The sequence below is a fragment of the Danio aesculapii genome, chromosome 8 (genome assembly GCF_903798145.1).
Source record: "Danio aesculapii chromosome 8, fDanAes4.1, whole genome shotgun sequence".
NCBI classification, from domain to species: Eukaryota; Metazoa; Chordata; class Actinopteri; order Cypriniformes; family Danionidae; genus Danio; species Danio aesculapii.
Genome location: NC_079442.1, coordinates 21,268,998 through 21,293,148, shown reverse-complemented (window position 1 = coordinate 21,293,148; position 24,151 = coordinate 21,268,998). Strand labels below are relative to the sequence as shown.

Below are 24,151 nucleotides of genomic sequence, written 5' to 3'. Positions count from 1 at the left end.
AACAGAAAGAGTATCTGCTTCCTGCACTCCAGTAGGTTTCTGTAGTGTAGTGGTTATCACATTCGCCTTACACGTGAAAGGTCTCCAGTTCGAAACTGGGCGGAAACAACCTCCACCGTTTATGACATTTGTCAAATCTGGCTTCTGTTGAGTTCTGCAGTTCATTGAAATCATCCTTTCTGCAAAGCGGTGTGAGGCAAATTTTGAATTATTTCAGTGTTTACTTGCACTCGTGGTGTCACAAGCTCGCATAGAGTCAGATTTTATTAGCTTTGTGTTGTGCATGAGCAGGTGGCCAATGCATTTGCTGTCCCTTCGCAATGCAGACGGTACAAGACATTTCTATAAAAAAGACTATAAAAACTTAAAGCTGCACTGTCATATTGGTTTCCGTACTGTAGTGGTTATCATGTCTGCTTAAGACGCGAAAGGTCCCCTGTTAAAACTGGGCAGAAACTTTTGTCCTGGACACTTTTGTCCAAAGCGGCTTACAATAGAGGAGGTATTCAGTGTTTCAACAAGACGAGGCAATGCATAGGAGAAATGCTATTTATTCCAAATAACTTGTTTGTGCTCAGAGAATTTAGAGCTGGAGTAGGACTTTTGTTATCTTTATATTGAGGGATATTCACCAGGCTTCAGGTGTACTCGGAAGAGATGGGTTTTAGCTGTCGTTTGAAGGATACCAGTGTCTCCGTAATCCAAGTGGGAACAGGAAGAAGATTCCACCAGCCTGGACCATTGAGTGAAAACATTTTGGAGTGTGACTTATAGCCTCTCTGCGATGGCACCACAAGTTGGTGCTCACACCCTGACCGGAGGCTCCTGTGGTTACCACAATTGCTTGAGCTTGTCACACTGAATATGCTCTGTCCGTTTGATTGAAAAAAGTGTGCACATTGTGTAGTCATTACAGGCCAAACTTCCCTGCTGAAAGCACTTGTGTGGTTTCTGTAGTGTAGTGGTCATCACGTTCGCCTCACACGCGAAAGGTCCTCGGTTCGAAACCGAGCAGAAACAGCACTCTCCTTTTGGCAACACAAGAATAGCAGCAAGTGCTTCCTCTGTAACGATTGTCAACAGGCACCCAAACAAAAAGAGTATCTGCTTCCTGCCCTCCAGTAGGTTTCTGTAGTGTAGTGGTTATCACGTTCGCCTTACACGCGAAAGGTCTCCAGTTCGAAACTGGGCGGAAACAACCTCCACCTTTTATGTAATTTGTCAAATCTGGCTGAATTTGCTCTGTCCATTTGATTGAAAAAAGAGTATCTGCTTCTTGTATTCAAGCAGGTTTCTGTAGTGTAGTGGTCATCACGTTCGCCTTCCACGCGAAAGCTCCTCGGTTTGAAACCGAGCAGAAACAGCACTCTCCTTTTTATCGACACAAGAATAGCAGCAAGTGATTCGTCTTTAACGATTGTCAACAGGCACCCAAACAGAAAGAGTATCTGCTTCCTGCACTCCAGTAGGTTTCTGTAGTGTAGTGGTTATCACATTCGCCTTACACGTGAAAGGTCTCCAGTTCGAAACTGGGCGGAAACAACCTCCACCGTTTATGACACTTGTCAAATCTGGCTTCTGTTGAGTTCTGCAGTTCATTGAAATCATCCTTTCTGCAAAGCGGTGTGAGGCAAATTTTGAATTTAACTCAGTGTTTACTTGCACTCGTTGTGTCACAAGCTCGCATAGAGTCAGATTTTATTAGCTTTGTGTTGTGCATGAGCAGGTGGCCAATGCATTTGCTGTCCCTTCGCAATGCAGACGGTACAAGACATTTCTATAAAAAAGACTATAAAAACTTAAAGCTGCACTGTCATATTGGTTTCCGTACTGTAGTGGTTATCATGTCTGCTTAAGACGCGAAAGGTCCCCTGTTAAAAACTGGGCAGAAACTTTTGTCCTGGACACTTTTGTCCAAAGCGGCTTACAATAGAGGAGGTATTCAGTGTTTCAACAAGACGAGGCAATGCATAGGAGAAATGCTATTTATTCCAAATAACTTGTTTGTGCTCAGAGAATTTAGAGCTGGAGTAGGACTTTTGTTATATTTATATTGAGGGATATTCACCAGGCTTCAGGTGTACTCGGAAGAGATGGGTTTTAGCTGTCGTTTGAAGGATACCAGTGTCTCCGTAATCCAAGTGGGAACAGGAAGAAGATTCCACCAGCCTGGACCATTGAGTGAAAACATTTTGGAGTGTGACTTATAGCCTCTCTGCGATGGCACCACAAGTTGGTGCTCACACCCTGACCGGAGGCTCCTGTGGTTACCACAATTGCTTTACAAGCTGAAGGTCTCCTGTTAGAAACTGGGTGGGAACATGCAGATTTGCTTTTATACACATTTTTAATTGGCTTTCTGCTCACTGCATGGTTCACGCTACAAAGTCCTTGCTCGAGCTAGGCAAATGGCATGTATGCTAAAACCTGCAGGGAGCTTGTCACACTGAATATGCTCTGTCCGTTTGATTGAAAAAAGTGTGCACATTGTGTAGTCATTACAGGCCAAACTTCCCTGCTGAAAGCACTTGTGTGGTTTCTGTAGTGTAGTGGTCATCACGTTCGCCTCACACGCGAAAGGTCCTCGGTTCGAAACCGAGCAGAAACAGCACTCTCCTTTTGGCAACACAAGAATAGCAGCAAGTGCTTCCTCTTTAACGATTGTCAACAGGCACCCAAACAAAAAGAGTATCTGCTTCCTGCCCTCCAGTAGGTTTCTGTAGTGTAGTGGTTATCACGTTCGCCTTACACGCGAAAGGTCTCCAGTTCGAAACTGGGCGGAAACAACCTCCACCTTTTATGACAATTGTCAAATCTGGCTGAATTTGCTCTGTCCATTTGATTGAAAAAAGAGTATCTGCTTCTTGTAATCCAGTAGGTTTCAGTAGTGTAGTGTCAACACGTTCGCCTCACACGCGCAAGGTCCTCCCTTCGAAACCGAGTAGAAACATCACTCTCCTTTTGGCGACACAAGAATAGCAGCAAGTGCTTCCCCTTTACGATTGTCAACAGGCACCCAAACAGAAAGAGTATCTGCTTCCTGCACTCCAGTAGGTTTCTGTAGTGTAGTGGTTATCACATTCGCCTTACACGTGAAAGGTCTCCAGTTCGAAACTGGGCGGAAACAACCTCCACCGTTTATGACATTTGTCAAATCTGGCTTCTGTTGAGTTCTGCAGTTCATTGAAATCATCCTTTCTGCAAAGCGGTGTGAGGCAAATTTTGAATTTAACTCAGTGTTTACTTGCACTCGTTGTGTCACAAGCTTGCATAGAGTCAGATTTTATTAGCTTTGTGTTGTGCATGAGCAGGTGGCCAATGCATTTGCTGTCCCTTCGCGATGCAGACAGTACAAGACATTTCTATAAAAAAGACTATAAAAACTTAAAGCTGCACTGTCATATTGGTTTCCGTACTGTAGTGGTTATCATGTGTGCTTAAGACGCGAAAGGTCCCCTGTTAAAAACTTGGCAGAAACTTTTGTCCTGGACACTTTTGTCCAAAGCGACTTACAATAGAGGAGGTATTCAGTGTTTCAACAAGACAAGGCAATGCATAGGAGAAATGCTATTTATTCCAAATAACTTGTTTGTGCTCAGAGAATTTAGAGCTGGAGTAGGACTTTTGTTATATTTATATTGAGGGATATTCACCAGGCTTCAGGTGTACTCGGAAGAGATGGGTTTTAGCTGTCGTTTGAAGGATACCAGTGTCTCCGTAATCCAAGTGGGAACAGGAAGAAGATTCCACCAGCCTGGACCATTGAGTGAAAACATTTTGGAGTGTGACTTATAGCCTCTCTGCGATGGCACCACAAGTTGGTGCTCACACCCTGACCGGAGGCTCCTGTGGTTACCACAATTGCTTTACAAGCTGAAGGTCTCCTGTTAGAAACTGGGTGGGAACATGCAGATTTGCTTTTATACACATTTTTAATTGGCTTTCTGCTCACTGCATGGTTCACGCTACAAAGTCCTTGCTCGAGCTAGGCAAATGGCATGTATGCTAAAACCTGCAGGGAGCTTGTCACACTGAATATGCTCTGTCCGTTTGATTGAAAAAAGTGTGCACATTGTGTAGTCATTACAGGCCAAACTTCCCTGCTGAAAGCACTTGTGTGGTTTCTGTAGTGTAGTGGTCATCACGTTCGCCTCACACGCGAAAGGTCCTCGGTTCGAAACCGAGCAGAAACAGCACTCTCCTTTTGGCGACACAAGAATAGCAGCAAGTGCTTCCTCTTTAACGATTGTCAACAGGCACCCAAACAAAAAGAGTATCTGCTTCCTGCCCTCCAGTAGGTTTCTGTAGTGTAGTGGTTATCACGTTCGCCTTACACGCGAAAGGTCTCCAGTTCGAAACTGGGCGGAAACAACCTCCACCTTTTATGTAATTTGTCAAATCTGGCTGAATTTGCTCTGTCCATTTGATTGAAAAAAGAGTATCTGCTTCTTGTATTCAAGCAGGTTTCTGTAGTGTAGTGGTCATCACGTTCGCCTTCCACGCGAAAGCTCCTCGGTTTGAAACCGAGCAGAAACAGCACTCTCCTTTTTATCGACACAAGAATAGCAGCAAGTGATTCGTCTTTAACGATTGTCAACAGGCACCCAAACAGAAAGAGTATCTGCTTCCTGCACTCCAGTAGGTTTCTGTAGTGTAGTGGTTATCACATTCGCCTTACACGTGAAAGGTCTCCAGTTCGAAACTGGGCGGAAACAACCTCCACCGTTTATGACACTTGTCAAATCTGGCTTCTGTTGAGTTCTGCAGTTCATTGAAATCATCCTTTCTGCAAAGCGGTGTGAGGCAAATTTTGAATTATTTCAGTGTTTACTTGCACTCGTGGTGTCACAAGCTCGCATAGAGTCAGATTTTATTAGCTTTGTGTTGTGCATGAGCAGGTGGCCAATGCATTTGCTGTCCCTTCGCGATGCAGACAGTACAAGACATTTCTATAAAAAAGACTATAAAAACTTAAAGCTGCACTGTCATATTGGTTTCCGTACTGTAGTGGTTATCATGTGTGCTTAAGACGCGAAAGGTCCCCTGTTAAAAACTGGGCAGAAACTTTTGTCCTGGACACTTTTGTCCAAAGCGGCTTACAATAGAGGAGGTATTCAGTGTTTCAACAAGACGAGGCAATGCATAGGAGAAATGCTATTTATTCCAAATAACTTGTTTGTGCTCAGAGAATTTAGAGCTGGAGTAGGACTTTTGTTATATTTATATTGAGGGATATTCACCAGGCTTCAGGTGTACTCGGAAGAGATGGGTTTTAGCTGTCGTTTGAAGGATACCAGTGTCTCCGTAATCCAAGTGGGAACAGGAAGAAGATTCCACCAGCCTGGACCATTGAGTGAAAACATTTTGGAGTGTGACTTATAGCCTCTCTGCGATGGCACCACAAGTTGGTGCTCACACCCTGACCGGAGGCTCCTGTGGTTACCACAATTGCTTTACAAGCTGAAGGTCTCCTGTTAGAAACTGGGTGGGAACATGCAGATTTGCTTTTATACACATTTTTAATTGGCTTTCTGCTCACTGCATGGTTCACGCTACAAAGTCCTTGCTCGAGCTAGGCAAATGGCATGTATGCTAAAACCTGCAGGGAGCTTGTCACACTGAATATGCTCTGTCCGTTTGATTGAAAAAAGTGTGCACATTGTGTAGTCATTACAGGCCAAACTTCCCTGCTGAAAGCACTTGTGTGGTTTCTGTAGTGTAGTGGTCATCACGTTCGCCTCACACGCGAAAGGTCCTCGGTTCGAAACCGAGCAGAAACAGCACTCTCCTTTTGGCAACACAAGAATAGCAGCAAGTGCTTCCTCTTTAACGATTGTCAACAGGCACCCAAACAAAAAGAGTATCTGCTTCCTGCCCTCCAGTAGGTTTCTGTAGTGTAGTGGTTATCACGTTCGCCTTACACGCGAAAGGTCTCCAGTTCGAAACTGGGCGGAAACAACCTCCACCTTTTATGTAATTTGTCAAATCTGGCTGAATTTGCTCTGTCCATTTGATTGAAAAAAGAGTATCTGCTTCTTGTATTCAAGCAGGTTTCTGTAGTGTAGTGGTCATCACGTTCGCCTTCCACGCGAAAGCTCCTCGGTTTGAAACCGAGCAGAAACAGCACTCTCCTTTTTATCGACACAAGAATAGCAGCAAGTGATTCGTCTTTAACGATTGTCAACAGGCACCCAAACAGAAAGAGTATCTGCTTCCTGCACTCCAGTAGGTTTCTGTAGTGTAGTGGTTATCACATTCGCCTTACACGTGAAAGGTCTCCAGTTCGAAACTGGGCGGAAACAACCTCCACCGTTTATGACACTTGTCAAATCTGGCTTCTGTTGAGTTCTGCAGTTCATTGAAATCATCCTTTCTGCAAAGCGGTGTGAGGCAAATTTTGAATTTAACTCAGTGTTTACTTGCACTCGTTGTGTCACAAGCTTGCATAGAGTCAGATTTTATTAGCTTTGTGTTGTGCATGAGCAGGTGGCCAATGCATTTGCTGTCCCTTCGCGATGCAGACAGTACAAGACATTTCTATAAAAAAGACTATAAAAACTTAAAGCTGCACTGTCATATTGGTTTCCGTACTGTAGTGGTTATCATGTGTGCTTAAGACGCGAAAGGTCCCCTGTTAAAAACTGGGCAGAAACTTTTGTCCTGGACACTTTTGTCCAAAGCGGCTTACAATAGAGGAGGTATTCAGTGTTTCAACAAGACGAGGCAATGCATAGGAGAAATGCTATTTATTCCAAATAACTTGTTTGTGCTCAGAGAATTTAGAGCTGGAGTAGGACTTTTGTTATATTTATATTGAGGGATATTCACCAGGCTTCAGGTGTACTCGGAAGAGATGGGTTTTAGCTGTCGTTTGAAGGATACCAGTGTCTCCGTAATCCAAGTGGGAACAGGAAGAAGATTCCACCAGCCTGGACCATTGAGTGAAAACATTTTGGAGTGTGACTTATAGCCTCTCTGCGATGGCACCACAAGTTGGTGCTCACACCCTGACCGGAGGCTCCTGTGGTTACCACAATTGCTTTACAAGCTGAAGGTCTCCTGTTAGAAACTGGGTGGGAACATGCAGATTTGCTTTTATACACATTTTTAATTGGCTTTCTGCTCACTGCATGGTTCACGCTACAAAGTCCTTGCTCGAGCTAGGCAAATGGCATGTATGCTAAAACCTGCAGGGAGCTTGTCACACTGAATATGCTCTGTCCATTTGATTGAAAAAAGAGTATCTGCTTCTTGTAATCCAGTAGGTTTCAGTAGTGTAGTGTCAACACGTTCGCCTCACACGCGCAAGGTCCTCCCTTCGAAACCGAGTAGAAACATCACTCTCCTTTTGGCGACACAAGAATAGCAGCAAGTGCTTCCCCATTACGATTGTCAACAGGCACCCAAACAGAAAGAGTATCTGCTTCCTGCACTCCAGTAGGTTTCTGTAGTGTAGTGGTTATCACATTCGCCTTACACGTGAAAGGTCTCCAGTTCGAAACTGGGCGGAAACAACCTCCACCGTTTATGACATTTGTCAAATCTGGCTTCTGTTGAGTTCTGCAGTTCATTGAAATCATCCTTTCTGCAAAGCGGTGTGAGGCAAATTTTGAATTATTTCAGTGTTTACTTGCACTCGTGGTGTCACAAGCTCGCATAGAGTCAGATTTTATTAGCTTTGTGTTGTGCATGAGCAGGTGGCCAATGCATTTGCTGTCCTTTCGCAATGCAGACGGTACAAGACATTTCTATAAAAAAGACTATAAAAACTTAAAGCTGCACTGTCATATTGGTTTCCGTACTGTAGTGGTTATCATGTCTGCTTAAGACGCGAAAGGTCCCCTGTTAAACTGGGTGGGAACATGCAGATTTGCTTTTATACACATTTTTAATTGGCTTTCTGCTCACTGCATGGTTCACGCTACAAAGTCCTTGCTCGAGCTAGGCAAATGGCATGTATGCTAAAACCTGCAGGGAGCTTGTCACACTGAATATGCTCTGTCCGTTTGATTGAAAAAAGTGTGCACATTGTGTAGTCATTACAGGCCAAACTTCCCTGCTTTAAGCACTTGTGTGGTTTCTGTAGTGTAGTGGTCATCACGTTCGCCTCACACGCGAAAGGTCCTCGGTTCGAAACCGAGCAGAAACAGCACTCTCCTTTTGGCGACACAAGAATAGCAGCAAGTGCTTCCTCTTTAACGATTGTCAACAGGCACCCAAACAAAAAGAGTATCTGCTTCCTGCGCTCCAGTAGGTTTTTGTAGTGTAGTGGTTATCACGTTCGCCTTACACGCGAAAGGTCTCCAGTTCGAAACTGGGAGGAAACAACCTCCACCTTTTATGACAATTGTCAAATCTGGCTTCTGTTGAGTTCTGCAGTTCATTGAAATCATCCTTTCTGCAAAGCGGTGTGAGGCAAATTTTGAATTTAACTCAGTGTTTACTTTCACTCGTAGTGTCACAAGCTTGCATAGAGTCAGATTTTATTAGCTTTGTGTTGTGCATGAGCAGGTGGCCAATGCATTTGCTGTCCCTTCGCGATGCAGACGGTACAAGATATTTCTATAAAAAGTGTGCACATTGTGTAGTCATTACAGGCCAAACTTCCCTGCTGAAAGCACTTGTGTGGTTTCTGTAGTGTAGTGGTCATCACGTTCGCCTCAAACGCGAAAGGTCCTCGGTTAGAAACCGAGCAGAAACAGCACTCTCCTTTTGGCGACACAAGAATAGCAGCAAGTGCTTCCTCTTTAACGATTGTCAACAGGCACCCAAACAGAAAGAGTATCTGCTTCCTGCACTCCAGTAGGTTTTTATAGTGTAGTGGTTATCACGTTCGCCTTACATGCGAAAGCTCTCCACTTCGAAATTGGGCGGAAACAACCTCCACCTTTTATGACAATTGTCAAATCTGGCTGAATATGCTCTGTCCATTTGATTGAAAAAAGAGTATCTGCTTCTTGTAATCCAGTAGGTTTCAGTAGTGTAGTGTCAACACGTTCGCCTCACACGCGCAAGGTCCTCCCTTCGAAACCGAGTAGAAACATCACTCTCCTTTTGGCGACACAAGAATAGCAGCAAGTGCTTCCCCTTTACGATTGTCAACAGGCACCCAAACAGAAAGAGTATCTGCTTCCTGCACTCCAGTAGGTTTCTGTAGTGTAGTGGTTATCACATTCGCCTTACACGTGAAAGGTCTCCAGTTCGAAACTGGGCGGAAACAACCTCCACCGTTTATGACACTTGTCAAATCTGGCTTCTGTTGAGTTCTGCAGTTCATTGAAATCATCCTTTCTGCAAAGCGGTGTGAGGCAAATTTTGAATTTAACTCAGTGTTTACTTGCACTCGTTGTGTCACAAGCTTGCATAGAGTCAGATTTTATTAGCTTTGTGTTGTTCATGAGCAGGTGGCCAATGCATTTGCTGTCCCTTCGCGATGCAGACAGTACAAGACATTTCTATAAAAAAGACTATAAAAACTTAAAGCTGCACTGTCATATTGGTTTCCGTACTGTAGTGGTTATCATGTGTGCTTAAGACGCGAAAGGTCCCCTGTTAAAAACTGGGCAGAAACTTTTGTCCTGGACACTTTTGTCCAAAGCGACTTACAATAGAGGAGGTATTCAGTGTTTCAACAAGACGAGGCAATGCATAGGAGAAATGCTATTTATTCCAAATAACTTGTTTGTGCTCAGAGAATTTAGAGCTGGAGTAGGACTTTTGTTATCTTTATATTGAGGGATATTCACCAGGCTTCAGGTGTACTCGGAAGAGATGGGTTTTAGCTGTCGTTTGAAGGATACCAGTGTCTCCGTAATCCAAGTGGACACAGGAAGAAGATTCCACCAGCCTGGACCATTGAGTGAAAACATTTTGGAGTGTGACTTATAGCCTCTCTGCGATGGCACCACAAGTTGGTGCTCACACCCTGACCGGAGGCTCCTGTGGTTACTACAATTGCTTTACAAGCTGAAGGTCTCCTGTTAGAAACTGGGTGGGAACATGCAGATTTGCTTTTATACACATTTTTAATTGGCTTTCTGCTCACTGCATGGTTCACGCTACAAAGTCCTTGCTCGAGCTAGGCAAATGGCATGTATGCTAAAACCTGCAGGGAGCTTGTCACACTGAATATGCTCTGTCCGTTTGATTGAAAAAAGTGTGCATATTGTGTAGTCATTACAGGCCAAACTTCCCTGCTGAAAGCACTTGTGTGGTTTCTGTAGTGTAGTGGTCATCACGTTTGCCTCACACGCGAAAGGTCCTCGGTTCGAAACCGAGCAGAAACAGCACTCTCCTTTTGGCGACACAAGAATAGCAGCAAGTGCTTCCTCTTTAACGATTGTCAACAGGCACCCAAACAAAAAGAGTATCTGCTTCCTGCCCTCCAGTAGGTTTCTGTAGTGTAGTGGTTATCACGTTCGCCTTACACGCGAAAGGTCTCCAGTTCGAAACTGGGCGGAAACAACCTTCACCTTTTATGTAATTTGTCAAATCTGGCTGAATTTGCTCTGTCCATTTGATTGAAAAAAGAGTATCTGCTTCTTGTATTCAAGCAGGTTTATGTAGTGTAGTGATCATCACGTTCGCCTTCCACGCGAAAGCTCCTCGGTTTGAAACCGAGCAGAAACAGCACTCTCCTTTTTATCGACACAAGAATAGCAGCAAGTGATTTCTCTTTAACGATTGTCAACAGGCACCCAAACAAAAAGAGTAGCTGCTTCCTGCACACCAGTAGGTTTCTGTAGTGTAGTGGTTATCACATTCGCCTTACACGTGAAAGGTCTCCAGTTTGAAACTGGGTGGAAACAACCTCCACCGTTTATGATATTTGTCAAATCTGGCTTCTGTTGAGTGCTGAAGTTCACTGAAATCATCGTTTTTGCAAAGCAGTGTGAGGCAAATTTTGAATTTAACTCAGTGTTTGCTTGCACTCGTGGTGTCACAAGCTTGCATAGAGTCAGATTTTATTAGCTTTGTGTTGTGCATGAGCAGGTGGCCAATGCATTTGCTGTCCCTTCGCGATGCAGACGGTACAAGACATTTCTATAAAAAAGACTATAAAAACTTAAAGCTGCACTGTCATATTGGTTTCCGTACTGTAGTGGTTATCATGTCTGCTTAGACACGAAAGGTCCCCTGTTAAAAACTGGGCAGAAACTTTTGTCCTGGACACTTTTGTCCAAAGCGACTTACAATAGAGGAGGTATTCAGTGTTTCAACAAGACGAGGCAATGCATAGGAGAAATGCTATTTATTCCAAATAACTTGTTTGAGCTCAGAGAATTTAGAGCTGGGGTACGACTTTTGTTATCTTTATATTGAGGGATATTTACCAGGCTTCAGGTGTACTCGGAAGAGATGGGTTTTAGCTGTCGTTTGAAGGATACCAGTGTCTCCGTAATCCAAGTGGGAACAGGAAGAAGATTCCACCAGCCTGGACCATTGAGTGAAAACATTTTGGAGTGTGACTTATAGCCTCTCTGCGATGGCACCACAAGTTGGTGCTCACACCCTGACCGGAGGCTCCTGTGGTTACCACAATTGCTTTACAAGCTGAAGGTCTCCTGTTAGAAACTGGGTGGGAAAATGCAGATTTGCTTTTATACACATTTTTAATTGGCTTTCTGCTCACTGCATGGTTCACGCTACAAAGTCCTTGCTCGAGCTAGGCAAATGGCATGTATGCTAAAACCTGCAGGGAGCTTGTCACACTGAATATGCTCTGTCCGTTTGATTGAAAAAAGTGTGCACATTGTGTAGTCATTACAGGCCAAACTTCCCTGCTGAAAGCACTTGTGTGGTTTCTGTAGTGTAGTGGTCATCACGTTCGCCTCACACGCGAAAGGTCCTCGGTTCGAAACTGAGCCGAAACAGCACTCTCCTTTTGGCGACACAAGAATAGCAGCAAGTGCTTCATCTTTAACGATTGTCAACAGGCACCCAAACAAAAAGAGTATCTGCTTCCTGCACTCCAGTAGGTTTCTATAGTGTAGTGGTTATCACGTTCGCCTTACACGCGAAAGGTCTCCAGTTCGAAACTGGACGGAAACAACCTCTACCTTTTATGACAATTGTCAAATCTGGCTTCTGTTGAGTTCTGCAGTTCATTGAAATCATCCTTTCTGCAAAGCGGTGTGAGGCAAATTTTGAATTTAACTCAGTGTTTACTTGCACTCGTGGTGTCACAAGCTTGCATAGAGTCAGATTTTTTTAGCTTTGTGTTGTGCATGAGCAGGTGGCCAATGCATTTGCTGTCCCTTCGCGATGCAGACAGTACAAGATATTTCTATAAAAAAGACTATAAAAACTTAAAGCTGCACTGTCATATTGGTTTCCGTACTGTAGTGGTTTGTCATGTCTGTTTAAGACGCGAAAGGTCCCCTGTTAAAAACTGGGCAGAAACTTTTGTCCTGGACACTTTTGTCCAAAGCAACTTACAATAGAGGAGGTATTCAGTGTTTCAACAAGACGAGGCAATGCATAGGAGAAATGCTATTTATTCCAAATAACTTGTTTGTGCTCAGAGAATTTAGACCTGGAGTAGGACTTTTGTTATCTTTATATTGAGGGATATTCACCAGGCTTCAGGTATACTCGGAAGAGATGGGTTTTAGCTGTCGTTTGAAGGATACCAGTGTCTCCGTAATCCAAGTGGGAACAGGAAGAAGATTCCACCAGCCTGGACCATTGAGTGAAAACATTTTGGAGTGTGTTTTATAGCCTCTCTGCGATGGCACCACAAGTTGGTGCTCACACCCTGACCGGAGGCTCCTGTGGTTACCACAATTGCTTTACAAGCTGAAGGTCTCCTGTTAGAAACTGGGTGGGAAAATGCAGATTTGCTTTTATACACATTTTTAATTGGTTTTCTGCTCACTGCATGGTTCACGCTACAAAGTCCTTGCTCGAGCTAGGCAAATGGCATGTATGCTAAAACCTGCAGGGAGCTTGTCACACTGAATATGCTCTGTCCGTTTGATTGAAAAAAGTGTGCACATTGTGTAGTCATTGCAGGCCAAACTTCCCTGCTGAAAGCACTTGTGTGGTTTCTGTAGTGTAGTGGTCATCACGCTTGACTCACATGCGAAAGGTCCTCGGTTCGAAACACCACTCTCCTTTTGGCGACACAAGAATAGCAGCAAGTGCTTCTTCTTTAACGATTGTCAACAGGCACCCAAACAAAAAGAGTATCTGCTTCCTGCGCTCCAGTAGGTTTCCGTAGTGTAGTGGTTATCACGTTCGCCTTACACGCGAAAGGTCTCCAGTTCGAAACTGGACAGAAACAACCTCTACCTTTTATGACAATTGTCAAATCTGGCTTCTGTTGAGTTCTGCAGTTCACTGAAATAATCCTTTCTGCAAAGCGGTGTGAGGCAAATTTTGAATTTAACTCAGTGTTTACTTTCACTCGTGGTGTCACAAGCTTGCATAGAATCAGATTTTTTTAGCTTTGTGTTGTGCATGAGCAGGTGGCCAATGCATTTGCTGTCCCTTCGCGATGCAGACGGTACAAGACATTTCTATGAAAAAGACTATAAAAACTTAAAGCAGCACTGTCATATTGGTTTCCGTACTGTATTGGTTATCATGTCTGCTTAAGACGCGAAAGGTCCCCTGTTAAAAACTGGGCAGAAACTTTTGTCCTGGACACTTTTGTCCAAAGCGACTTACAATAGAGGAGGTATTCAGTGTTTCAACAAGACGAGGCAATGCATAGGAGAAATGCTATTTATTCCAAATAACTTGTTTGTGCTCAGAGAATTTAGAGCTGGAGTAGGACTTTTGTTTTCTTTAAGTGAGAGATATTCACCAGACTTCATGTGTACTCGGAGGAGATGGGTTTTAGCTGTCGTTTGAAGGATACCAGTGTCTCCATAATCCAAGTGGGAACAGGAAGAAGATTCCACCAGCCTGGACCATTGAGTGAAAACATTTTGGAGTGTGACTTATAGCCTCTCTGCGATGGCACCACAAGTTGGTGCTCACACCCTGACCGGAAGCTCCTGTGGTTACCACAATTGCTTTACAAGCTGAAGGTCTCCTGTTAGAAACTGGGTGGGAACATGCAGATTTGCTTTTATACACATTTTTAATTGGCTTTCTGCTCACTGCATGGTTCACGCTACAAAGTCCTTGCTCGAGCTAGGCAAATGGCATGTATGCTAAAACCTGCAGGGAGCTTGTCACACTGAATATGCTCTGTCCGTTTGATTGAAAAAAGTGTGCACATTGTGTAGTCATTACAGGCCAAACTTCCCTGCTGAAAGCACTTGTGTGGTTTCTGTAGTGTAGTGGTCATCATGTTCGCCTCACACGCTAAAGGTCCTCGGTTCGAAATCGAGCAGAAACAGCACTCTCCTTTTGGCGACACAAGAATAGCAGCACTTGTTGCTATTATTTTCTCACCAATATGAGATCGCTGTTCCTGCTCGGTTTCAAACTGAGGACCTTTTGCGTGTTAAGCGAATGTGATAACCACTACAATACAGAAACCTGCTAGGGTATGAGAAACAGATTCTCTTTTTGATTGGGTGCCTGTTGACAATTGTTAAAGAGAAAGCACTTGCTGCTATTCTGGTGTCAAAATCACCACTACTGTTGGGCATCTTAGAATCAATTGAACATCAATAAAACACAACCAACAAGACCATGTCCATTTCTTTATGACTGCAGTGCACCAACCAAGCTGCGGTGCAGGGTTTTATAACCTGTGTAAAAGGCAGTGCTAACACTACTTCTAAATTATAGGTGTCATAGATTTATATGGGTGTAACAAATAGCATTTAGTGTGACCATAGCATAGGGTTAAGTGCATGAAATTTCCTACAGCCTTTTTCCAAATCGGAAGAATGTGTAGGGTTACTCTTAGGACTTAATTATACATATCTGCTAATGCTTCTTCAAACAAGGACTACGCAGCTACATTAGGTAAAGGAAAGGTTTTTATTGTTTACTCTGCTGTGAATGTTTTCTTAATGGAACAGCCTATTAGCATTCGCCCCCTGCTGGGCATGTGAAGCAACTCAAAAGAGGCAGAGTGTTTTCCTCATGCATAATTGAAAATCCTCATTGCTGGTTTTTTAAGTATCCTCTAGTTTGTAAACTGATATAACCTTTAAGTCTATTCCACATTCTTTTGAAACTTTAATGTGTGAACATAGTATATCCACAAACACTCTTAAAATAACACAGTTGCGTGTACTAAGTCACAGTTGTGATTCTCAGCAACGTTTGTTTTTGTTTTTGTACCCAGAATGCTGACGGGAAACTGACCCTGCAGGAGTTTCAGGAGGGATCAAAGGCAGATCCTTCTATTGTACAAGCCCTGTCGCTTTATGATGGCCTGGTATAGTAGCAGCCTCTCTTAAGGAAACAGGTTGGTTGAGCTGAATAGAAATATGTGACACTGGACCACAAAACCAAGTCTTAAGTTGCACTGGTTCATTTGTAGGAATAGCCAAAAATCATTACAATATTAAGTAAAAATCATCTTCCATTCTGTGTATTTCCTAGTGTAAATGTATAACATTGTAATTTTTTATTAGTAATATGCAATGCTAAGAGCTTACTTTGAACAAAGAAAATCAATCATCCGTTCAATCGAGGTGAATTTTCAGTCACTCTATGGATCCTTCCCCTCCACACAGTTCTAGTAATCACTGCTTCTTTGAGTTTGCACATGCCCATGTTGGTATCAGATTTGACAGTATTGAGCCAATGAGTTCTTGAGCGGCCTTTCCCCCTGCTTCCAAAGGACAAAGGAAACGTGGTAAAATTTGAATGATATAAACCCTGTTAAGTATGATTTTTAAACAATAAATTATGAGGACACACAACAGATCCCTGTAAAACACCTTAATAGAATACACACAAAATAAATTGACTTTTGCAGGGGTATTTTATTGAGTTATAAATGAGCATATAAAACAGTTTCCAGGGAATGTTTTTATCTTACATACACCTACATGTACATATTAGAGAACAACTTAACTTATTGAACCAATGCAGTATATGGCACATTTGACATACATGAAAACAGAGGCAGATATGAATTTCAACCTTCTAACAATCGAGTGTTCTTTCAGTAAAAAAAAAACCCAGTAAGAGCTGAGTGAAATTACATGATAAATACGTAAGGTAAAATACTTACGTTTTCTCGTGAAATTAGGCTGGTGTTTGCGTGGGTTTCCTCCGGGTGCTCCGGTTTCCCTCACAGTCCAAAGACATGCGGTACAGGCGAATTGGGTAGGCTAAATTTTCTGTAGTGTATGAGTGTGTATGGATGTTTCCCAGAGACGGGCTGCAACTGAAAGGGCATCCACTATGTAAAACATATGTTGGATAGGTTGGCGGTTCATTCAACTGTGGCAACCCCAGATTAATAAAGGGACTAAGCTGAAAAGAAAATGAAAGAATGAATGGGTATTTTGAGCTGAAACTTTACAGACACATTTTGGAGACACCAACGTCTTATCTTACATCATGTAAAATAGGTGCCCTTTAAACTAACAAAAGATGCATTTAAACACACCTCATGTTTCTTCTGGGAGACACTGAATAAATGTATTATCCGTATATCCAGCATTTTGCTTTCTGACTAGCTGTGAACAATGAAACGCATGGCTGCTTGTTTCACAGATTTTAAAATCAGAGTCTCACATACAGGGTATGTTTAATAGAAGCTTAGAAAAAATGTTCCTTCATTAAAAATGTTAACGTTCCCTTGCGATTTTGACCAGGATTTTACAGTCGCTGGATTTACAGTGTCATTTGTAATTTCCATTTACTGAACTCTTATTAATAAGCTTTAAAGGAATATCCCGATTTTTATTATATGGCACTTTTAAATAAACTTAGGGACAAAACAATCAATGACTGTTAGACTCCAATTGTTAAATGTGGCAAATTTTGTTTAAATACCAACTAATAGAATAAAAGCTGTTCATTAAACAAAAATGACCCAACCCTGCTGTGAGCATTTTGTCATGTTCATTGCGCAGGTACATCAGAGGATCTAGTGCGGTGCCATCACCCAGTGCCATGAAGGAGATGAGTCTGACCTCTCTACCTGGACATTTAAGACTAAGAGAGAAGAATTCATCCTCATCTTCTCAACACAAGCAAATCACATTTCAGCACTGAGAAAGAAAACAAGAGACTGTCATCCTGAAAGTTGTGTGTGTGTGTGTGTGTGTGTGTGTGTGTGTGTGTGTGTGTGCGTGCGTGCGTGCGTGCGTGCGTGCGTGTGTGTGCGCGTGCGTGCGTGCGTGCATGTGTGTGTGCTATACTACAGGATCCCATGGGATTTTCACAAGTGCACTGGAGACTGATGATGGCACTGATTGTTCAAGCATGCTAAGAACCCTAAACTGTACATGCAAATATGTGCAAACATTTCATATATTTTTTAATCATACCTGGCTGATGTGCTCTTCATATATAATTTAACAGACTGCTGATATTTTATTTATTTATTGCTTACCTTGAAGTGTATGGATTGCTGCTGTCACGAGCCTCAACGTTTCTAAAATCCTCTTGGAATGAAAGACTTTTTAATCTGTTTTGGTTATTCTTTGGAACTATGAATGTGGAAGGAGATTAATTTATTATATTTGCGGTACGCAGCTCCCATAGTGAAGAGTGAGCAGTCCATTCTTTGCTGGCAAAACTCATTGTGAAGTTTTCAAGACACTGTAACAAAGCGATGTACAACACTGTTATTCCTGATCAGCCTCAACTGCTGTAAGTACCTCTGTAATGGAGAAAAAACAGTCATGCATCTGCTAAGCTTAAACTACACCTCTGCCTTTCTGTCTTTCCTGTGTCGTTTTCCTGTCACACAAAAGCCATAGACTTGAACTATGACATTCTCCTTTCAAAACAAGTAATGTGGGTATGTGCTGGCTGGGGTTTGAAATGCGTCTCATGCTTTATCAGTCGCTCTCTGGCTGAAGATTAAATTTGAGTCACTGCATAATTGCCTCTAATGTTATTTGGCGTCGGTAAGTAAGATGGAGGTTTTAATATCTGACGGGATATTTCAACAATGGCTGTATCCATTTTTATCACTGTATGGTACATTCAGAATCATGGTGCTCACAAAGGGACAGTTTTCAATAGATGCACGGGCCTTGTATTCCATCAGCACAATGGATTTGCTGGCAGTCTTTCAAGAGAATTCTCTCTGGTCAATGAATCTCGGAAGTAATCAAATTTGTCACCCGAAGTGAAGCTTACATCTATTTCAGCTTACAAAATATGTAAAATAAAGGTCTTGGTTTGCATGTGAAACATTATAATCACAATAGCACATTGAGTAAGATTTTAAAATATACTACTACTATTATTCAGCAGTTTTAAATAGATTTTTTTGCATTAAAATAATTATTCCATTTCTAAAATCACTCAAAAAAAACTGTCGCAGTTTTCATAAAAGAAGCAGCTCAACTGTAAATATAAAAGGTATTTATTTATTTATTTATTTATTTATTTATTAACATTTTATTTACTTTCTTATTTATACTGTATTTACTTATTTAGTTAGTTTTTATTGATACATTAACATTTTATTTATTTAATTATCTTATTAATAAAAACAATAATTTTATATTATTAAAAAATATATATTTATGATTTTTTTTCATAGAAATATCACACAATATCACACGAGTAGCAGTGTGATATGACGGTATATCGTCACTGGTGGGAGGCGTTAGCCTAAGTGTCCCACCAGTGATGATATACAGCCATATTGCCCTGCTACGAGTGTGATATTGCATTTATACAACAGTTCGACGACATAATCGTTTGTATAAAAAGAAAATCAAACACGGAGAGTCTCAAAACCCTTTTGTACAAGGAACTACTTTCTTTCACTATTTATTCATTATTCATATTTAGCTGACGTCAGAACAGCACAAACCGTTGCCACTGCATCAACGTCACTTTAGAGCTAGTATTTGAATGATTCTCTAGCGTAATGTCTAAAGTAATGACAAAACAGGTGATTTTGCTCACATTTTAAGATTATAAGTTTAAATGGCATGAAATGCCATCAGTCTACAGAGATTGCATAGTATTTCTCTGTGGCAATCGGGAGATCACAATAATTAACCTGAAAAAGCCAAAGCAGTGTAATCACTACCAGATTACTGTTGTGTTTGCGATAAGGAAAAATGCTATACACATGCGGGCATTTCTTCTGTCTTTCTTTTTACTGAACTAGTCTGCAGTAACGAAAACAGGAGACTCATTAAAAACAAACAGATTGTCCAACCAAAACGTCTCAGGGTTATACAAAAAGTGGCCAACACAAAATACATTCCTGATATGTGAGTCCCATCTCACACTCAATACTCTACAAATTACTATGGTATAAATTCAGCACTACAACAAACAAAAGAGAGAGATCCACATGGAAAGTCACTTAACAGTTTTATAATGATTTGATCAGCTGTAGTTTAAAATTATGCTAAGTTTTTCTCCTCTAAGGGCTTATTATGCGGTCTCTGTCGCCATCTTGTAGATGGACAACGTCAATCGTCTTTGCTCTGCTCAGGATGACAGGCTGATAACGTGCTGTATCTCCAAAATTATAAATATTTAAAATAGGCACTGTCCTTGTAAATAAACTGCCTAGTTGCAACATAAACCGCTACATTCTTGCCTAAAAAAGCCCAAAAAGTACATTATAATGTCCCACAGCTGCAATATTTATCAAACTGTAGTAAGTTTATTCATCTGCTGTCACTCTATGTGGACGGAGTAATACAGAAGGGTGAGGAGGCTGTACTAATGCTGTTATTGCAGAATATTGCACGGCTATCAGCCAATCAGATTGGAGAATTAGACAGAATTGTTGTATTTAATCTATATAAAGGCAATGTGTAATAAATATAATTTACATTGAAAATATAGCTACCTTTAAAAAAAACATCTGAATTATTTTTATGGGTCTCCTTGTCTTGAAAATTCAAAATATCATAATTTTTATTATGGCTAACATTTCTTTCTGTTGGAATGAATGCCACTGCAGCTCGCACCACTTCATGAAGCCACACAAGGGTTTTAGGTATCAGCCAAGTCTTGTGAAGTCTTGTTGCTTCCTCTTGAAATGTCTCGCCCTGCTGTAACGGAGCTCTTATTGTGCATCTATGGCACGTCTTCTGTTTCATTATGAGGTCCTCAAGCCCGGTGGCCCAGTAAGCACAGCATCTGGGGCTTCTGAATCAGCAATAACCAGAAAACCTCTCACTTCAAAAGTAAGGCAGAAGAAACTAAGCCACGCTCAGCTTGCAGGCTTAGTTTCCAGAACCAGCACTAAAACAAAACAGACTTCACACTGTAGCCGCATGGGACAGCTAGAGAATAACACTGAGTAGAGCACAGGAATGTATGTTTTGCACAGGCATGAATTGTTACATGAAGGGTCATAAACATGTTTTTCTTTTTTCTCTGTGTGGTCTGGAAAATTTATGTCACATTGTTAGGTGCAGCGGGATGATGAACTGGCTGTTTGGGAAAATGAGAAGACTTGGGATGATGCTGCAATCCTGGGTGTTGTAATATTTACTTTTAATATAATTTTTCAGAAATGAGATTAACATTTTTATTTTTTTATTAAGATTTTGTCTTAAAGACATCACCCACAAATCTTGTCTTTCTTGTCATTCCAAACTTGACTTTATTTTTTTAGTGAATACAAAAGGGGTTTTTGAAGCTATTTCGGCTACACTTTTATTGGACTAAATATTGAAAAATTGCTTTCAACTTAAGGTAATGTTGTTCATTCATGTTTATGTCTAAACTGCCTTGATCTCATTCATGGACACCAAAGGGCCCAGTTCCTGCATTCACTAATTAATTGAAATAAAATTGTGACAGGATGCTAATTTTGGTCTTTAAAATATGCTGACATGATTGGTTAATTTCAAGTCACAGGAGACTACACTCAAAAATACTACAAAATGATGTTTGCTATTTGTTCAAACTACTTATTTAAAATGATTGTTTCTAAAACAAAACAATTCTTGAAAACTTCAATATTTTTTGTTCAATCCACTTAAATTTGTAAAAACGAAAAAGTTAACTTAATTTCTTCATGTCACGCCAACACAAATCGATTGTGTGGAACCCAGCATTTTTTTGCAGTGTAGTAGCTGGCAGCTAGCTCTTTGAAACTCTCACATGGTCCCCCGCTGAAACTAAGCAGGGCTGTGCCTGCTCAGTACCTGGATGGGAGACCACATGGGAAAGCTAGGTTCCTGCAGGAAGTGCTGTTAGTGAGGCCAGCAGGGGGTGCTCAACCTGTGGTCTGTGTTAGTCTTAATGCCCCAAAACAATCTCATGGCAAGTCATAACTTTTTGATTTAGTGGCTAATTCAAATGAATTCGTATGATCTAATTCATACAATTTAGTACGATTTGCTCATCCCCCAATGATGGTTGGGTTTAGGGGTGGGGTTAGGTGCCACGCCTCCTTTTTAAAAATCGTACAATTTCGTACAACTGAACTTGTACAAATTCGTACGAATTAGCCACTAAACTGACAAAACGTAAAATACTTATGTTTTCTCGTGAGATCAGGCTGAACGCCCCAGTACTCTATACTGCTCAGTGAGCATTGTCTTTCAGATGAGACGTTAAACTGAGGTCCTGACTCCCTGTGGTCATTAAAAATCCCAGGATGTCCTTTGAAAAAGAGTAGGGGTCTCTGTCCATCATGGCCTCCTAACCGTTTGGCTTCACCAATTTGTCTCCTCTCCACCAACCAGCTGGTGTGTAGTGTATGGTCTGGTGCAATATGGCTGCCATCGTGTCTTCCAGGTGGACGCTGCACAATGGTGGTGGGTGAGGAGATTCGATGTGTAAAGCACTTGGAGTGTCCAAAAAAGCACTATATAAATGTAAGGAATTAGTAGTAGTAGTAGTAGTAAGATTTGATCAAAAATATGATCGAAATTAATGAGGTCCTGTCCACATATTATGCAATAAGATATACTAATTATTGTGACAGAGCTATACTCGGCAAAGAAACTGAATATCGTTACAAATATAATATACAATAAACATTTTCTTTAGGACACTAAAAATAGAGCTGAAATATGGGACTGTTATTGTTTAGGAAAAAAGGACTGCATTTTTTAGAATATGTTTTGTTTTCCAAGAATTCTTGGTGATTAAATTAAAGCAAGCAATAAGCCCTGTGAAGCTGTGGTAAACTGTACATTTAGAACTGACAAAACACAGAGCTGTTCTAAATTTACCGTAAATCATGACTTCATGGATTTACTGCTCTTTTAAGATGTAATTTCATACCACACAATGTATTTATATGTATTAATATGTTACTTTTTTGAAGGTAAATCATGTCACACTTTATTTTGATGGTCCATTTGTTTAATTTAAGTTACATTGCATCTACATGCCAACTAATTCTCATTCATTTATAAGTAGACTGTTAGATTGGGGTTAGTGTTAGAGTTAGTGTAAGTTGACATGTACTTGCAAAGTTTCTGATAGTGAGTAAAATGTCTGTTGAAGGAGCAGTATAAACAGATATTTAACCGACAGTCTACTAATACCCAAATGGACCATCGAAATAAAGTGTTAGCGTTAAATCATGCAATCCTTTTGCTAATAAAACAATTTCTGATTCCCTGAAAAACACAGTAAACTGCAATAGACTATTCATTTTCATATAATGTAGCTCAAATAAGAACAGAAACTGAAACATTGTTGTTTTTTTGAACACATAAAAAAAGATCTTACATATTATCTTTAAGAGGCAGGTTCATGGTATCATGGATATGCAGTCGCCAAATCTGCAGCAACTGCGTGATGCTATCATGTCTATATGGACCAAAATCTCTGAGGAATATTTCCAGTACCTTGTTGAATCTATGCCACAATGGATTATAGATGTTCTGAAGGCAAAAGGGGGTCCAACCCGCTACTAGTAAATTATACCTAATACAGTGGCCGGTGAATGTATATTGCCATAGGACATTATTTCTAAAACTGTAACACCTACAGGTTTTTGTGTACCCAACAGATTCTGCCTAGAGAAATAACAAAAATCAGTAAATTATAAAATGACTTGTGTTAAATACATTTAATTTATTTAATAATAAATATCAATTTGCAAAACCAAGTACACTCAAAAAATATTTTTGCTGCTTGTTCAAACTACTCATTTAAAAAGAGTTGAAACAACACAATTCTTAAGATTTTATAGGGACAACTTAATTTTTTATGTTTAATAAACTTAAATTTGTTAATTTAATTTTTGTATTGAAACAACATGAATGAACGGTATTTGAATCTCCGCCTTCTTTACAGTGTGGCTTAATATTTGGTTTTGTTTATAAATAACAGGAGTCTTTCATTTACAGTGGCCTTAACTCAAAATAAGGACCAACACACTATTTAAGATTTAAAATATCAACAAGATAAAGTACACTTATTCTTTTAAGTGTTTTCAGTGTGAACACACTACTTGCACTATTTATACTACAAAATGGCATAGATTAGTGCATAAGCAGGCGATTTGAGACACACCTTATGAATTCGAATATATACTACTTGGCTCGCATTCTGTTTTTAGCATACTATATAGTATGGAAGTATGCAATTTCGGACAGTGTCATTTGACAAAGCTATCTGGATCGTAATGTTAACCTGAGTGCAAATTTGTTGTTGAAATTAAATTAAATTATCACAAAAATCTGTATATTGTCACTAACCATATCCTAATTCATTTTGTTAATGTTTCAGAAAAATATATTTGTAATAATAATAATATTATTAAAGTACAACACATTTTTAAAGGGTAATGAGGTTGCTGATGTCTTCACCAAAGAACCCCTCCCCCCTTTTAAGTTTGACCCCTGTTTTGTCTTTCTATAATGTTCTGTTATCAACATCTCATCCTCATCAACAATTCTCATCTTTGCTATCAAAGGCAAAGCAACAATCGCTTAAAGTATGTTAGGTGCACAAAAGTTTGATAGATGTACGTAAATAAGAATTATTAATAGCAATATAATTTATTTGGATTTACAAATGGGTCGAGGCATATCCGGAGTCTTTCCTTTTAGATAGTATCCAGGATGCCTCTACTGGAGTCTTGTCATGTATGCCGAGTCCAGAG

The 24,151-nt window shown here is 40.8% G+C and overlaps 1 protein-coding gene and 27 non-coding genes across 28 annotated transcripts in view; all 28 read left to right on the top strand.

Moving 5' to 3' along the window:
- The window catches only part of ncs1b (neuronal calcium sensor 1b), a 117,098-nt gene extending 99,882 nt beyond the window's left edge, over positions 1-17,216 (top strand). The window contains exons 7-8 of the mRNA XM_056463401.1: positions 15,254-15,376; positions 17,001-17,216. Coding sequence (XP_056319376.1) covers positions 15,254-15,352 — 99 coding nt within the window. The 3' untranslated portion in view covers positions 15,353-15,376; positions 17,001-17,216. The remainder of the gene's footprint in view (positions 1-15,253; positions 15,377-17,000) is intronic.
- trnav-uac (transfer RNA valine (anticodon UAC)) lies at positions 36-108 on the top strand. The gene has a single exon. It is a non-coding gene; the product is annotated as a tRNA-Val (tRNA).
- trnav-cac (transfer RNA valine (anticodon CAC)) lies at positions 948-1,020 on the top strand. Its single transcript has one exon. It is a non-coding gene; the product is annotated as a tRNA-Val (tRNA).
- trnav-uac (transfer RNA valine (anticodon UAC)) lies at positions 1,126-1,198 on the top strand. The gene has a single exon. It is a non-coding gene; the product is annotated as a tRNA-Val (tRNA).
- On the top strand, positions 1,291-1,363 carry trnag-ucc (transfer RNA glycine (anticodon UCC)). The gene has a single exon. It is a non-coding gene; the product is annotated as a tRNA-Gly (tRNA).
- On the top strand, positions 1,470-1,542 carry trnav-uac (transfer RNA valine (anticodon UAC)). Its single transcript has one exon. It is a non-coding gene; the product is annotated as a tRNA-Val (tRNA).
- On the top strand, positions 2,536-2,608 carry trnav-cac (transfer RNA valine (anticodon CAC)). The gene has a single exon. It is a non-coding gene; the product is annotated as a tRNA-Val (tRNA).
- On the top strand, positions 2,714-2,786 carry trnav-uac (transfer RNA valine (anticodon UAC)). Its single transcript has one exon. It is a non-coding gene; the product is annotated as a tRNA-Val (tRNA).
- On the top strand, positions 3,055-3,127 carry trnav-uac (transfer RNA valine (anticodon UAC)). The gene has a single exon. It is a non-coding gene; the product is annotated as a tRNA-Val (tRNA).
- Positions 4,121-4,193, top strand: trnav-cac (transfer RNA valine (anticodon CAC)). Its single transcript has one exon. It is a non-coding gene; the product is annotated as a tRNA-Val (tRNA).
- trnav-uac (transfer RNA valine (anticodon UAC)) lies at positions 4,299-4,371 on the top strand. The gene has a single exon. It is a non-coding gene; the product is annotated as a tRNA-Val (tRNA).
- On the top strand, positions 4,464-4,536 carry trnag-ucc (transfer RNA glycine (anticodon UCC)). The gene has a single exon. It is a non-coding gene; the product is annotated as a tRNA-Gly (tRNA).
- On the top strand, positions 4,643-4,715 carry trnav-uac (transfer RNA valine (anticodon UAC)). The gene has a single exon. It is a non-coding gene; the product is annotated as a tRNA-Val (tRNA).
- trnav-cac (transfer RNA valine (anticodon CAC)) lies at positions 5,708-5,780 on the top strand. The gene has a single exon. It is a non-coding gene; the product is annotated as a tRNA-Val (tRNA).
- On the top strand, positions 5,886-5,958 carry trnav-uac (transfer RNA valine (anticodon UAC)). Its single transcript has one exon. It is a non-coding gene; the product is annotated as a tRNA-Val (tRNA).
- Positions 6,051-6,123, top strand: trnag-ucc (transfer RNA glycine (anticodon UCC)). The gene has a single exon. It is a non-coding gene; the product is annotated as a tRNA-Gly (tRNA).
- Positions 6,230-6,302, top strand: trnav-uac (transfer RNA valine (anticodon UAC)). The gene has a single exon. It is a non-coding gene; the product is annotated as a tRNA-Val (tRNA).
- trnav-uac (transfer RNA valine (anticodon UAC)) lies at positions 7,442-7,514 on the top strand. Its single transcript has one exon. It is a non-coding gene; the product is annotated as a tRNA-Val (tRNA).
- On the top strand, positions 8,077-8,149 carry trnav-cac (transfer RNA valine (anticodon CAC)). The gene has a single exon. It is a non-coding gene; the product is annotated as a tRNA-Val (tRNA).
- On the top strand, positions 8,255-8,327 carry trnav-uac (transfer RNA valine (anticodon UAC)). Its single transcript has one exon. It is a non-coding gene; the product is annotated as a tRNA-Val (tRNA).
- Positions 8,629-8,701, top strand: trnal-caa (transfer RNA leucine (anticodon CAA)). The gene has a single exon. It is a non-coding gene; the product is annotated as a tRNA-Leu (tRNA).
- On the top strand, positions 9,148-9,220 carry trnav-uac (transfer RNA valine (anticodon UAC)). The gene has a single exon. It is a non-coding gene; the product is annotated as a tRNA-Val (tRNA).
- trnav-cac (transfer RNA valine (anticodon CAC)) lies at positions 10,214-10,286 on the top strand. The gene has a single exon. It is a non-coding gene; the product is annotated as a tRNA-Val (tRNA).
- Positions 10,392-10,464, top strand: trnav-uac (transfer RNA valine (anticodon UAC)). Its single transcript has one exon. It is a non-coding gene; the product is annotated as a tRNA-Val (tRNA).
- Positions 11,801-11,873, top strand: trnav-cac (transfer RNA valine (anticodon CAC)). The gene has a single exon. It is a non-coding gene; the product is annotated as a tRNA-Val (tRNA).
- Positions 11,979-12,051, top strand: trnav-uac (transfer RNA valine (anticodon UAC)). Its single transcript has one exon. It is a non-coding gene; the product is annotated as a tRNA-Val (tRNA).
- trnav-uac (transfer RNA valine (anticodon UAC)) lies at positions 13,213-13,285 on the top strand. Its single transcript has one exon. It is a non-coding gene; the product is annotated as a tRNA-Val (tRNA).
- trnav-cac (transfer RNA valine (anticodon CAC)) lies at positions 14,278-14,350 on the top strand. The gene has a single exon. It is a non-coding gene; the product is annotated as a tRNA-Val (tRNA).
- Positions 17,217-24,151: the final 6,935 nt, after the last annotated feature.